The sequence below is a fragment of the Nannobrachium achirus genome, assembly GCF_963921795.1.
Source record: "Nannobrachium achirus genome assembly, chromosome: 5".
Lineage (NCBI taxonomy): Eukaryota > Metazoa > Chordata > Actinopteri > Myctophiformes > Myctophidae > Nannobrachium > Nannobrachium achirus.
Genome location: NC_137814.1, coordinates 15,250,186 through 15,266,612, shown reverse-complemented (window position 1 = coordinate 15,266,612; position 16,427 = coordinate 15,250,186). Strand labels below are relative to the sequence as shown.

Here is a 16,427-nt window from a genome sequence, read left to right as displayed (position 1 = left end):
CAATGCCTGAAGAGAGAGATTGGCCATGATGAGGTGGTGTCTAGAGGGAGCGCATGGAGATGGATGATTGTGCGATAACCATACAGTATGTGAACAGTGTTGTAAAGTAACTAAGAACATTTACTTAAGTACTGCACTTAAGTACAATTGTAGGGTATTTGTACTTTACTTGAGTATTTACAATACTTTTACTTCTACTCCACTACATCTCGGATCCCTACTCCCCTACAATTATTTAAAAACGTAATTACTAGGTACTTTGCAGATATAAATTATAATATTATAAAACATACATAAACCACTTTAGTCCTTCTATACCTTGGCTTTTTGAAAATAGCCGATCCGCGTTGCGATGGGACGCGTTGTGAGCTTGAAGGGCTGCTATTTTCAAATATTTTGTACTTTTACTTTTGGTACTTTAAGTACATTTTGATGCCAACACTTTCATACTTTTACTTGTAACAGAATATTTCTACATTGCAGTGTTGATACTTTTACTTAAGTAAAAAATGCAAGTACTTTTCCCACCACTGCATATACATTGGTGCGAGTCGTTGTGTGCTTGTAGATTGGCTGTTTTCACTAGTTTAAATCATGATAAATACAAAACAAACGGTTTTGGACATACAAGGTTTCCACCCGACCACGCCAAAATATAACTCATGTAATTGGCCCACTGGCTTGTCACTTTGTCACTAATCTTTGAGTAGCAGCAGCGCTATAGAGAGAGATCTCTCTCTATAGCGTGCAATGAGGGTCTCTCCAACTCTTTTTCCCGGGCTGAATCAGGGGCCCAGCACGTCCTTGGATCACAGTAATTCACAGACAGACCCACACACATGCACAGAGTTCGCACACACACAGTGCAAAAGCAGTGTTGACCCGGGCAGTGAGTAGATGCGTGCTTGGGTTCTTGTGTTGCATGGTGTGACCAGACCCTTCTGTCGGTCGTGCTGATTCTTCACGCTGTCTGCAAACCAGATCTCTTCCCTGCCAAGAAGGCACAGCAGGGGTCGCTAGAGAACAGCCACAAAGAACTCAGTCCCCCTGAAAGCCTGGGCCTTCCAGCCTCCTGCGCTGGCAATGTGGGCTTTATGCATAATCATGCAGCCAGAAATTAGGCCTCTTCCTCCTTACTTCCTTCACAGGTCTTACCAATGATACTAATGAAGGCTCTGTTCCGTTCCGGTCAAACAGAGTCAGGGCTGCTGCTGCTATTGTTGCATTTCAGCTCACTGGGGAAACTCTGCTACACCAGTGGGTCTCAAGTGCACCTTTAAAGGAGTAGTTCAACCCCAAAATGACTTTTCTTTTCTGTTGATTAGTCACTCCATGGAGACTTGAGTTCAATAATATGTTTTTGTATTTGTCGCATTCCTAAGACAAAAAAAAAAAAAAAAAAAAGGTTATAGTGAATTTACCCCCATTGATTCTCACACAAATGCATTTGGGTCCCGATCCAGGCCCTTGTATGTGGGTCCCCATCCAGAATCAATGGGGGTAAATTCACTATAATAATTTTTTTGTCTCTAAACAATCGAGCAATTGTCCCAAAATATTAATTCTTTTCATCCACTTTCTTTGACCAAATTGACAAATGGGCAGATGACAATGTCAACACCCCCAAAAGGATTCAAAAGAAGAGCTGCAGTAACTGGATTGAATAGTACATCCACAATAGGTCGCAACATTAAAGGTGTATTCAGTGATAATGAAAGTGGCCGGGGTCATCTTGTTCCTTACTGGCCTTACAGCGTGGAAATTAATTGAAGCCGAGGCCGAATTGGCTCGAATCGCATGGATGAGCCCTGACAGCACATGATTGGTTCTACAGACTCCAAATTTCGCACGCAGATAGCTCAGACCTTTGCCTACGTTCTTAGCTAGGCCTCGACCCGACCCGATATGCGGTTTTCCGGAACCAACGCAAAAGGTTCGGAATCTCCATATGCGGAGTCCTGACTACTAATTGAAGCCAATGGACGCCGAATCCGAATTGGCCCGAATCGCATGGATGAGCCCTGACAGCACATGGTTGGTTCTACAGACTCCAAATTTCGCACGCAGATAGCTCAGACCTTTGCCTACGTTCTTAGCTAGGCTTCGACCCGACCCGATATGCGATTTTCCGGAACCAACGCAAAAGGTTCGGAATCTCCGTATGCGGAGATGACTGACATCGGGCTGTTTCAGATGATCAAAACGGGTCCTATGACAACAGGTATAATGGGGTTTGCATTAAAGGGGGAACCGGCACTGTCTGCAACACAGTCGGAGGCACAGACAGATACAGAGATCTCCATAATGGGCATAAAGGGACACAGACAAACAGATACAGAGATCTCCATATGGGCATAAAATGGATGCAGACAGACAGATACAGATATCTCCATATATGAGTATAAATGGACACAGGCAAACAGATGGTCAATACGGGTCCTACAGATAACTCCATATATGGGCATAAATGGACACAGGCAAACAGATGGTCAAAACGGGTCCTACAGAGATCTCCATATATGGGCATAAAATGGACGTAGACAGACAGATATCTCCATATATGGGCATAAATGGACGCATGCACGCAAACAGATGGTCAAAATGGATCCTATGACAACAGGTATAATGGGGTTTGCATTAAAGGGCGGGGCATTCATTCCCTATTTACATTGTTCCCGAGTTGGCCAGGGCGCCGACTAGACGCTCGGCCGCCCATCTCCATATATGGGCATAAAATGGACGTGGACAGACAGATATCTCCATATATGGGCATAAATGGACACACGCAAACAGATGATCAAAACAGATCCTATGACAACAGGTATAATGGGGTTTGCATTAAAGGGCGGGGCATTCATTCCGTATTTACACTAGACACTCGGCCGCCCATCTCCATATATGGGCATAAAATGGACGTAGACAGACAGATATCTCCATATATGGGCATAAATGGACACACGCAAACAGATTGTCAAAACAGATCCTATGACAACAGGTATAATGGGGTTTGCATTAAAGGGCGGGGCATTCATTCCCTATTTACATTGTTCCTGAGTTGGCCAAGGCGGCCGAGCTTCTAGTACCTTTAATGTGTAGCTTGTAGATCGGCAATTTTTGGCAAATAGGTTTGGTGTATAGGTAAAAAGAGCAGACCAAGTACAGAGTAAAAGGTCAAGTTTACTAAGTATCTACAAGTATCATACAAGTCTATATGGATCTATCTACTGTATGAAATCGATGAGAATCTCCATCACACATTTATACAATATGTAGTGGGGGTCCCTGCTTCATCCCTCTCTCTGCCAAGGGGTCCTTGGCCTGAAACCATTGAAGACCCCTGCTCTATTGTGTTGCGTCGGACAGAGCGCCCGCCTGGCCGCCGCCGGGAATCGAACCGCCAGGTCTACGCCGGTGGTCGGGGGAATATTTGACTCTGATACAGTGTTCTCTTTTTTTTTCTCTCTCTCTCTATATCGTCTGTCAAGCATCACTCCTCATGGTTTGACCCTGGGCCATGCGTGCATGCCATGGCAGCACACAGCGTTACGCGTTTGTGTGTTGACTGACATTTCCACCACAAAAGCTTTGAGGATCTGCAATAACTTATCCCTCCCAACGTCTCCCCTGCTCCTCTGTCAGGACACAGCGGGGGGGGGAAAGAACAGCACACTGCACACACCTTGACATGAAGCCCTTTTCCACACAGGAAAGACGCTCGTAGGGATGTGACGATATGAAAGTGTCATATCACGGTTATTGTGGCGAAAGAAATCGCGATTTACGATATTATCGCGATAATCATAATCCATTATCCTGTGGCGGAACGTTTGCCAAAAAAATTGCAGATCTGCAAGCTCACAACGCGTCGCGTTGCGACGTGCTGTGAGCTTGTAGATCGGCTGTTTTTTTGGAAAAGACATTTGATAAGAGAATGGAAAAAAAAGACTATCAAGTATGTATATTATAAGTACCTTTTACCAAATATAGAAGGTTTAAGTGGTACCGGATATGCAGCACTGCAAAGAAAAGGTGAATTGATCCCAGTGCATGACTAAGGACAATATCACGATAAATGAAATCTCCACGATACGATTATCGTGAGTGTTTTTTTTATCACGATAAACGATACCATGGCTTATCGTCCCATCCCTAGACGCTGGGCTAACTGAATCACTGTTGTTGCATGGCGTCCAGAGGCGCCCTGATCCTGCCTCTTGTTTTTTTTGTTTTATTCAGACCACTGCGATTTTGTTTTTCTCCGCAAACATTCTGATGCTTAATTCGGTGGTTCTCAAAACATTTTCATGTCAAGGACCCTCACATTGATATGTCTCTGGCCGCCAGGGGCGTGCTGGGCCCCTGATTCAGCCCGGGAAAAAGAGTTGGAGAGGCCCTCATTGCGCGCTATAGAGAGAGATCTCTCTGACTCTCTCTATAGCGCTGCTGCTACTCAAAGATTTGCCATTTCAGATCATGTCGGGTGGAAACCTTGTATGGCACACAACGCCTCGCACCGCGAGGCGTTGTGTGCTTGTAGATCTGCTGTTTTCACTACTTTTGTGCAACAGCCTTATATGATGAAGCAGGGCTTTGCTTTGCGAAAAAATTTATACATTTGAAACTTGGAGATACGAGGTTTCTGCCCAACAGTGACGATTTACTTTGTTGGCCGCCCAGCCCCCAAAATGGAACGAAGGCCGACATTTTATTTGAATTTTTTTTCCTAATGGCTGGCCTGGACCGGCCGGGAATGAACCGGCCGTTCGGGAGTTGTCCCGCTTTTCCCAATGGCCAGCACGTCCCTGCTGGCCGCAGAGCCCCCCCCCCCATCTGAAGATAATGTTGCGCCAGGGAGCCCCATGAAGGGAAAAGTACTGCTACAAACTGTTTATATTTATTCCGATTGTTCAGAAATAAAACGTTAAAATAGCAGATGGACAAGCTCACGATCTGCTATATTTGAATAGCCAAATTATGAAAAAGGGTTTAAGTGGTTAAAGTGTTGGTGATGCATTGCCTCACAGGCATTGATGCCTGACGGCGTCGCCGGTTTGATTCCCGATCTGGACGACCTTTGCCGCATGTCACTCCCCTTCTCTCCCCCCCATTTCCTGTCAGTCTAACTGTCTTATCAAATTAAGGCAAAAAAAGCCCCCAAAAAAACAATCTTAAAAGACGTGGTGCTGTGATTTTTTTGCCGATCTACAAGCTCATGTAGATCGGATGCAAGTCGAGGTGGCGTCTGAAGAGGTGAGTCGGAAACCAAGTTGTAAAACAAATAGTGAAAATAACGGATCTACAACCTCATAACGCATCGCTACTGTATTTGTCCTGTGCTTGTAGATTTGCTCTTTTGTGTGTGTGTGTGTGTGTGTGTGTGTGTGTGTGTGTGTGTGTGTGTGTGTTTGTGTGTGTGTGTGTGTGTGTTTGTGTGTGTGTGTGTGTGTGTGTGTGTGTGTGTGTGTGTGTGTGTGTGTGTGTGTGCGTGTGCGTGTGCGTGTGCGTGTGCGTGTGTGTGTGTGTGCAGTGTTGGGGAAGTTACTTTGAAAGTGTAACTTGTACAGTTACAAGTAACTCACCATGGCAGTAACTTGATCAAGTTAAAGTTATACCCCTGGAGAAATGTAACTTATAAAGTTTCAAGTTACATAGAAAAAGTAACTTGAGTAACTTGAGTTACTTTTTTCTCCAGCGTTAAATTGAGCATGTGGTGTACATGAAACAAAATATAATATCCTACAAAAAAAGTCATATACCAGCAGAAATATGCCTGTCAGTCTCAACTGAGTTTGCTTTGCTTGTAACTTCTTGTAACTTGTAACTTGAGCCAAAAATGACCCAAAAAGTATTTCAGTTACTTGATGAGTTACAGAAATATGAATGTAACTGAGTGAGTGCGTGTGTGTGCTCCTTTTTTGGGACATTGTTGGCCTAATAATGCCATGCCCAAAATAGGAACAGCGGGTCCACAGTGGTTAGGGAACAGCGGTTTACTGTAAAGGAAGGCCAGAAGGCATGCAGAGGCAATTACCACAGCACCAGTTTACACATTAGCCTCGAACAGGAAGAAATAAAACACATCAGGTCTTTCTGCATTTCTTTTATTGCCGTGCAAACGGAGCAAAACAAGGCTAGATTCCAAAAGTAGTATCCTTTTTCTTTTCCTTTTTTTTTTATAGTTGTGAGAAAATAGCTGTTTAGTCTTGTGTGCCCATGCAAAAAGAAATAAATAAGACTAAAACGGCGTTGTGTTGTTTTATAGTTGGTTAAACTAGACGGCATCAATCTATAAAGGATTTTTTATTTGTATTTAGTCTCTCAGAAAGACTCTGTGGAATGGGAGCGTTTACTGGCATGCGTTGCAATGCTGATGCATAATAGTAATACCTTCACAGACTGGAATAGGGGAGCACAGGGCCTTGACGTTTGGCTGTGCTTAGAAAAGGAAGGCAGACTTTAGGCCATGGCTACACGGAGCTGGATATTTCTGAAGCTAGACATTTTTTTGTGCTGTTGGGGCTTGCAGCCACACGAAGCTGGATATTTTGGCTGTGAAACTGGATATTTTTTAAACCGGATAAATAAGTGGAGAGATTGAAAAATATCCGATTCACTGGATCCGTGTAGACAGGGAACCCGGATATCTCTGAAGACTTTACTGTGTGTGTGCTTGTTAGACCTAGATATCTTTGTTGTGTGGACCTAAATATTTTTCTATGTGGATATCTGAAAAACAGCCATGGCCATGGCCTTAACCCATTAAGAGCTGATTCTACAAAATGCCTTCTAAATCAGTTGTTCTCAAACTTTTCCACCTCAAGGACCACCCCCCCCCCCCCCCCCCCCCCCCCCAAATGATCTGTATTTGGTCGCGGCCGGACACCCATCTGAAAATGTTTTTTTGGTGCCAGGGAACCCACCAGAAGAGAAGATGTATTAAAAGAAATCATAATTATTCAACGCTTGCCACAAAATCATGAAAAATAGCAGATGTACACAAGCTCGCAGCACGACAGGAAGTGACGCGCTGTGAGCTTGTAGATCCCCGGTTTTGACGGGTTCAGATTGTTCATACAGTATGCACACGATTTCTCTGTTGGAGCGAAACCCGCGTCAGATATACTGTAGAGCAGGGGTCTTCAACGTTTTCAGGCCAGGGACCAGGGACGTGCTGGGCCCCTGATTCAGCCCGGGAAAAAGAGTTGGAGGCCCTCATTGCGCGCTATTAGATAGAGAGATCTCTCTATAGCGCTGCTGCTACTGAAAGATTTGCCATTTCAGATCATGACAAGTGACAAACCAGTGGGCCAATTACATGAGTTATATTTCGTTGTTGTCAGGTGGAAACCTTGTATGTCCAAAACCATTTGTTTTGTATTTAGCATTTAAAAAATGATTTAAACTAGTGAAAACAGCCGATCTACAAGCACACAACGCCTCGCTGTGCGAGGCGTTGTGTGCTTATAGATCTGCTGTTTTCACTACTTTTGTGCAACGGCCTTGTATGATGAAGCAGGGCTTTGCTTTGCGAAAAAAAAATTTACACATTTGAAACTTGGAGATACAAGGTTTCTGCCCGACAGTGACGATTTACTTTGTTGGCCGCCCAGCCCCCAAAATGGAACGAAGGCCGACATTTTATTTGTATTTTTTTCCTAAAGGCCGGCCTGGACTCGTCGGGAATGAACCAGCCGTTCGGGAGTTGTCCCGCTTTTCCCAATGGCCAGCACGTCCCTGCCAGGGACCCCTAAGCTGAGCGAGAGATGAAGCAGGGACCCCCTCTACATATTGTATAAACGTGTGATGGAGATTCTCATCAATTTCATAGATAGATTCATCGACGTGTTTGACAGGACTGTCATCAGCCTGTTGGATTTGTGTTTTTAGTCAACTTGACCTTTCACTCTGTACTTGATCTGCTCTTTTTTACCTCTACACCAAACTATTTGCTGAAAATAGCCGATCTACAAGCTCTCAACGCCTCACAGCGCGAGGCGTTGAGAGCTTGTAGATCTGCTATTTTTGGCTAAAGTTCTCCTCAGAATAGGGATGCGAGGGTTCAAGTTGTTAATTTAAAAGAATGATCCTATCACAAAGATTTGGTGGGCCCCCTGTAGTAACTCTGAGGACCCCCTAGGGGTCCCGGACCCCCTGTTGAAGACCCCTGCTGTAGAGTATATCTGACGCAGTATATAACTCGATGTTCCAGTTGTTCCACGCGAGCATTGTTGATTTCTTCAACTAAAACTACCGGTATGACAAAATTATTTTTATCTTTTTCACTGACAAAAACTAAATAAAAACTAAGCTATGAAACTAAAAACTAAACTATGACGACTAAAACGAAGACCAAATATACTGACAATTTCATCAACACATAAAAACTAGACTGAAATGTGGGGGGAGGGACTAGTGGAGAAGAGATCTAGTAAAAGACAAGACATTTGGTTCCATTTGTACACTCTGAAGCCCGTATCAGAGTCGGGTCCGCGGTGGAAGGATATCCACCGCGGCCTTCCACCGCGGTGTAGTGCCGTGTAGTCTTTTTGAGCGTTAACGTTGTAGTTTTATGACTCAAAAAGACTACACGGCACTACACCGCGGTGGATAGCCTTCCACCGCGGACCCGACTCTGATACGGGCTTCAGAGTTTTTAGTTTGTTTGCGCTCGGGTATTATGCTCTGAAAATAGCAGATTCACAAGCTCACAACGCGATGCGCTGTGAGCTTGTAGATCTGCTATTTTCAGCATGCAACCAACTGTAAAAGCAGGCATTACGCCGCCATCTAAGCCCGCCAAAATACATTTCATTCGCCAAAATTAACCATAGATTTGGTCGAATCTCACCTTATGCTATTCAGTCGACTAAAACTAGACTAAAACTAAAAATAAATCAGATGACTAAAATATGACTAAAACTAAGTGGAATTTTTGTCAAAAGGCTATGACTAAAGCTGTCAAAATCAACACTACACGGGGCCCTCCCTCCCAGAGGAGCCCCCTGGCTGGCGGACGGAAGGACGAACAGGCAGTACACTACCTCCTTTTATGCACGGCAAAAAGCAGATATTCCGACCAGCTCGGCAATTAATATGCTAAGTGTTGCCTTAGCGAATCTCACAATGTCACTTTTGATTTTCATCTGGGCTGCTGTGTTTACGTGTCGGAGGCCCCCGTGCACTGAGTAAACACCTCACACTGACAGCTAGCTAGCTAGCTGCTACGCACTCCCAGCGTTGCCAGAGTCTTTTTTTTTTTGAGAGAGAGAGTAAGCAACCGCGTCTATGAAAACGAGCCCCCAAAATAAGCGACTACAGGCCACATCATGAGTACCGGATTATTGAAAAGAGACGATTTACAAGCTCTTGTGAGCTTGTATCTGGATGGTTCGAGCAGCGCGATTACATACAAAGTGAATGCAAAGACAAGATGACGCGCAACCAAGTGCGGCGCGAACCATCCGAACGGGGCGGCGCGAACGGTCACCTTGTATCTTCGCCCCACTTGGAAAAATCCAACTGAAGCGAACTTCACTTCACCCCCTCTCCACCCATCGTGTCCTGACAGCCAATCAGCGTTGATGTTGTCTGGAGACACGGACATGTTTTTGGTGTTTGGAGTTGGGACTCCTTTTTTTCCGGGTGTTTCGCCTTGATTCCAACAGGACCTGGATTTTTCATGTGCGACCAGAGTGAAGCGACTAGAATAGAAGAAATAGCTTCAGGTTTGAACCCAGCTTTAGATGTGTCTGTCAGTCAGTTGATCCTTCTCAGTGCAAGGCTGAAACGGACTCAGAATCCTGTGTGTGTTTGTGTGTGTGTGTGTGTGTGTGTGTGTGTGTGTGTGTGTGTGTGTTTGTGTGCGTGCGTGCGGCGTGTGTTGTGTTGTGTGTGCAAAATAACCTGTGTCATCTTTTCCCCTTCGTAAACCACAAACACTGTCGCTGGAGTTGTTGACTTGGACGTTGACCGTTTAGACGGCCAGGGATTTGAACCCCTACCAGTCTAACCACAAGGCCACTGAGCTGGCACTGCAGCTCTCTGTTGCAGTCAGTTCAAACTGAAATCTCGGCTACTAACATGTAGTCAATGTGTGAGACCTGGAGAGCTTTTGAACAGAATTGCTAAGGCCCTGTTTGACTTTGACCTCTAAGGACCGTCCAGGAAGAGTGCTCATGTGCGTCTTGCGGTGACACGCTTCCTAGTTTCTTCTTTTTTCGCACTGATTTCTGACATTGCACTATTAGGTTGTGTTGGTAGTTTCTGAGTATTTTTGCTTTATTTAACAATGACATTGAGATACTTGTTTGCACTAACTAGCATTGACTGCTATGGTCTCTTTTGCAAGACACTTTATGTATATATACTTATATATTATTCGCCCCCTCTATTGATGCACCTTCTCTTTATTGGTACTGTACTGCTCTTGTCTTTGTTTTTTTGTTTTTTTCCCTCTTATCTATCTTTTCTTACGTCTCTGTAACTTTGTAAATAACTGTATACTGCTGTGCTTCTACTGGACAACTGAATTTCCCCCTTGGGATAATAAAGGTATCTATCTATCTATCTATCTATCTATCTATCTATCTATCTATCTGTTTAGACGTCAACTATAGGCATTAACGACTTGTGATTTTTGCAAGTCGACTCGACAGTAAAAAGTTGAGTTGAAGCCGACTTTTTCGTTTGATGACGTCATCACATCACACGACCCCCCAGTTATTTTGGGGGGTCCCCAGATGATTAACTTAACGTGAAACATTGTTTTTTTTTCTCACTCAACTGTAAACAAACCAACATAAAGTTTAAGTATATAGAGGATATCTTCACATTTCTAAAGTGCCAATTTATAGACGTTTTAATCTCTAAAATGGCAAATTAAACATTGTCCAAATTGTCAAATATATAGAGGCTTAAATTTGGAAAATAGACGATCTACATGTAGATCTGCTATTTTCACAATAGAACCACGTTATACCAAATGTAATGTAGCACTGTAATATTGGATCATTCCGTCCTTGACAATAAGCAATCCTACTGTTTGAATGCTGTACAGACGCACACATGGAGCAAAAATACAAGAGATTCTTTTTTTCAACTTCGACTTTCAACTTTCTCTGGTGGTAGTCGACTTCTGCAATGAAGTTGACTCAGTCGACTTGTCGACTTTTTCGTTAATGCCCTAGCGTAAACGTGGCCTAACTGTCTTCATTCTCTCCTCCTCTCTCAGAGACCCTGCTGAGCTTTGTGGACGACATCCTATCCGGGGCCAAGTCTCCGTGCGTGATGCTGGGGGACATCCCTGACCTCCTGACCTCCTCCGTCAGCATGATCGTCCGCTGCCTGGAGGCAGACACCACCTACATGTAAGACTGCCGCTTCTCCACCTTTTCACTGTGGTGGAAAAAGTACCAATACTGCAATGTAGAAATACTCCTTTACAAGTCCAGAATTCAAAATGTACTTGAGTAAAAGTACGAAAGTACTGGCACAACATCATCAAGTACAAAAAGTACAAAATGTTTGAAAATAGCAGATCTACAAGCTCACAACGCGTCGCGATGCGACGCGTTGTGAGCTTGTAGATTGGCTATTGTTAAATAGCCAAGGTATAGATAGAATAGGACTAAAGTGCATAATGTATGTTTTATAATATAATCATTTATATCTGCAAAGTAACTAGAGACTAAAGTTTTCAAATAAATGTAGTGGAGTAAAATTACCATATTTGGATCTGAGATGTAGTGGAGTAGAAGTAAAAGTACTGAAAACTGGAAATACTCAAGTACAAATACCTCAAAACTGTAGTTAACTTAAGTACCCCCCCCCTCCCGTACTACCTTGAGGCATAACATTTTGTACAACAAGGTTCTATTGAAAATATCCGATCTACTAATCGGCTATTTTCCCAAAATGTGTCGGTGCGAACCACGAGCATCACCTCATAGCGAATGCATGTAGTTTGCTATGCAAACTACATGCAGCAATGCCTCAACTCCTTTCGGGGACGGGGTGGAGTGGGGTGGGGGTCCCCGGTTCAAACATGATTATTGTGGGCGATTGTTGCCTGAAAAGGCTGAGAACCGCTGGCCTACGAGGGAGAAGAAGGGCTAACCCAGCCTGGCTGCAAGCATACAGTATAAAGACCTCATAGAAACTCTGTTGGAGCAGCATTGTTGTTAGAAAGAGAGGATTTGTTCTGACTTCATTGTGACGCCTCCTAACCCCCGCCGGACCACTCCTAAGACAAAATATGTATAACAATACATTTACCCCCATTGACTCCGGATGGGGACCCAAATGCATTTGGGTCCCCATCCGGAATCAATGGGGGTAAATGTACTATAATCACATTTTTGTCTTAGGAATGCGATGAATACAAAAATATATTATTGAACTCAAGTCTCCATGGCGTGAGTAATCAATAGAAACATTTTCATTTTGGGGGTGAACTACACCTTTAAGGCCATCAGGTCATTCAAAGACACCTGTATCCTCAAAAAATAAACACCAAAAACTGTGGGCGCCGGTAGGGGGCCACCTAAAATAACCTTGCATATATACTGTAGGGCCACCTGAGTCCTAGAACCGGCACTGCCTTCACGTGTGGCTTTAGAGCAGGGGTGGGCAACTTTGATGATGGTGAGGGCCACTATATTTCCACATTCACCCCAGAGGGCCACATTGCATATTGCTACTTCCTACTTAGTCATTCTAGTATCTCATTCAAAAGAAGCAAAAATAGCAGATCGGCTATTTTTGCTTCTTTTGAATTGGAATCCAGAATAATTTTATGTTCTTTTTTTAATTGGAATCCTGAAATGTAACATTTTGATTTAATTTCAAACACATTTAGTTATATATTCATGTTGACTCAATGAAACTACCTAAACTAACCCTAATACCTACATTGGACATAAAAGAAATACATTTTAATACTACTTTAAGCTACTAATATAAACGGAATTAAAGCTGGTCATGTTTGGAATTGTAACAGCTGAAATCAATAATAAAATCAGTATTCCGGTATTAACCTGCGGGCCGTATTAAGTGAAGGTGAGGGCCACATGTGGCCCCCGGGCCGCCAGTTGCCCATGTAGCTTTAGAGGGACCTCCTGGAAAAGGTCCTGGCAGCCGCGCCATGTGTGCATGACAGAGGACCCAGTGTAGTAAAAACACTGCATGGTGAAGTTATGTCCACAGTAGGACTAGACTGGAAGTGGAGGCTTAACCGGAGAAGTACAGTAAGTGCGCGTGTGCGCGACTGTGCGTGCGTGCAGGTGCTGGAGTGTGTAACGGCCGGACTACACCAAGCCGTTTCGCGCGCGTCAGTGCGTATGCGTGCGTATGCGGGGCACGCGCGCGTATGTGCGTTTTGGATAGATCCAATGTATATCAATTCATCCAGCTACTACACCAGGCGTACGGATAGCGCGAACCACGGATACGCATTCCCTAAAAATAGGATCGGTTCTATTTTTTAAGCACGCCTATGCGTTTTGTACATATACTATCTGGTCTTCCTCACATATCCTCCCTCCTTGGTGTAGCCTGGAGCGTTTACGCATACGCGAGCCTCTTGACGGACAATACGCGCGTATGTGCACATTTTTTGGTGTAGTCCGGCCGTAATGTGCGTGTGTGCGTGTGTGCGTGCAGGGGTGTCGTAAACATGTCTGAGGAGGCTAAGGAAGGAAGTATAGCTCATGTTTTGGACCAGGCATCAAAGTGCGCCGATGGACAGCTCAATGTTAACGGAAAAAAAAGAAAAAAAAAAACACACAAGACTCGTCTCGTTAAAGGATCGTCCATTTGTTGTTTTGTCTGTGTGTGTGTGTGTGTGTGTGTGTGTGTGTGTGTGTGTGTGTGTGTGTGTGTGTGTGTGTGTGTGTGTGTGTGTGCATGCGCGCTCGGTCATTGCGCTGCATTATTAAACCCGCTGACCCTGAGCGCACACACGCAGCTCTTCCTGTGAGGATCCGCTGTCCGACAGTGGGACGATGCAGAACCTCTCCACACACACACACACACACACACACACACACACACACACACACACACACACACACACACACACACACACACACACACACACACACACACACACACACACACACACACACACACACACACACACACACACGAGGCCACTTACCTCATACACATGCCCTGCCAGGAGGGAAGCCACACTGAACACATTAATGAATGAAAGACACTCACTCACACACACACACACACACACACACACACACACACACACACACACACACACACACACACACACACACACACACACACACACACACACACACACACACACACACACACACACAGAGAGAGAGAGAGAGAGAGCGAGAGAGAGAGAGAGAGAGACAGTCAGACTGTAGGGATGGGACGATAAGCGATATTATCGTTTAGCGTGATAAAAAAACACTCACGATAATCGCATACCACTTAATTAAACCCTCTATAATCGGTAAAAAGGTATTCATAATATACATACTTAATACAGTCTTGTTTTCACTCTCTGTCAAATGTCTTTGCCAAAAAATAGCCGATCTACAAGCGTCGCAACGCGTTGTGAGCTTGTAGATCTGCTATTTTTTATTTATTTTTTGGCTCATGTTCTGCACCAGCAGGATAATGGATTTTGATTATTGCGATAATATCGTAAATCGCGATTTCTTTGGTCACAATAATCGTGATATTTTTCATATCATCCCATCCCTATCAGAGAGAGAGGGAGAGAGAGAGAGAGAGAGAGAGACTACACAGCAAAGAGGAAATAAGACACGCAGATAAAGCGTCAAGCAACAGCATATAGCAGGGGTCTTCAACAGGGGGTCCGGGACCCCTAGGGGGTCCTCAGAGTTACTACAGGGGGCGGTCCTCCAAATCTTTGTGTGATGGGATCGTTCTTTTTAAATGAACGACTCGAACGCTCGCATCCCCATTCTGAGGAGAACTTTGGCCTAAAATAGCAGATCTACAAGCTCTCAACGCCTCGCGCTGCGAGGCGTTCAGAGCTTGTAGATTGGCTATTTTTTCGGCAAACATGTTTGTTGTAGAGGTAAAAAAAAATGAGAAGACCAAGAGCGATACAAAGCATCGACAATTTAAGTGGTTAAATGTCTGAAAAAACAGATTAACATGACAAGACGAGAGTGCTGTCAAACAAGTCTACGAATGTATCTATGAAATTGATGGGGAAAAAAAAAACATGTAGAGGGGGGTCCCTGCTTCATCTCTCTCTCAACCAAGGGGTCCTTGACCTGAAAATGTTGAATACCCCTGGGCCCTGGCCTATAGGAAAAGGTAAGGACCATAGCAGGAGAGAGGGGAATGTGGGTTCCAAGCAAGCAAGCAAGAAAGAAAGCAGCATTATTGAGCGAGCAGTAGAAGCCATATTTATACTTGTGTCGCAAATAGCAGACCTACGAGATCATAACCCTCCGTATCTGCGAAGCGTTGGTGTAGAGCAGGGGTTCTCAGACCTTTTTAGGCCGTGACCCCCAAAATAAACATATTTGAACTGGGGACCCCCACCCTGACAAGCACTTGGAATTGCAGGTGTTACATTTAATGTGACTCCACGGATAAATATATTGTGAAAATAGCAGATCTACATGCTCACAACGCCTCGCGACGCGAGGCGATGTGAGCATGCAGATCGGCTATTTTCACAACGTTCGCCTCTTGCTTACTTAATATTTGACAGTTTGGCCAGTTTGGTATTAAAACGTTCTTGACAGTCCTTAAATTGTCACTTTATAAATGTGCAGATACCCTGTATACGATTATGTATACTGTATGTTGGATTATACCGTTGAGTGAGAACAAAACTTGACATTAATTTAGTGAAGTATTTAGACATTTGCCATGTTATTCTGACAGTGAGTAAAAAGGGCCTATTCTGCTACCTGAAAGACCCAACGTTGCCAAAAGTCAACATTTTCATAAAACCTTACGAAAACATTTTTAATTTTTTTCATTACATTTTCCTGTGATTAGGACTCCTACAACACCATCTGAAAGGTTGAATTTTTTTTTTTTGCAAGTAGAAATTAATTTGGGTCTTGCAGGGTTAAAGGAGTTCACCCCCAAATGACTTTTTTTCTAAACAAAAATTGTATTTGTATTTGACAAAACAAATATTATTGTAAATTGACACCCTTTGATTCTGGATGGGGACCCGAATGGATTTGGGTCCCGATCCGGAACCAATGGGGGTACATTTATTGTAATCAAATTACTGTTTTAGGAATGCAACAAAAAACTAAAAATATTATTGAACTCAAGTCTCCATATGGCATGAGTAATCAATAAAAAAGTCATTTGGGGGATGAGCTAATAATGTGGGGACCCCACAAAATCAATTTGGGGTCCCGGACCCCCTGTTGAAGACCCTTGCTGTAGGTCTGCTCTTT

At 43.9% G+C, this 16,427-nt stretch overlaps 1 protein-coding gene across 1 annotated transcript in view; it reads left to right on the top strand.

Moving 5' to 3' along the window:
* The window catches only part of astn1 (astrotactin 1), a gene marked incomplete at both ends in the record, with an annotated part of 673,839 nt that overhangs the window by 614,432 nt on the left and 42,980 nt on the right, over positions 1 to 16,427 (top strand). The window contains one exon of the mRNA XM_080725574.1: positions 11,231 to 11,366. Coding sequence (XP_080581700.1) covers positions 11,231 to 11,366 — 136 coding nt within the window. The remainder of the gene's footprint in view (positions 1 to 11,230; positions 11,367 to 16,427) is intronic.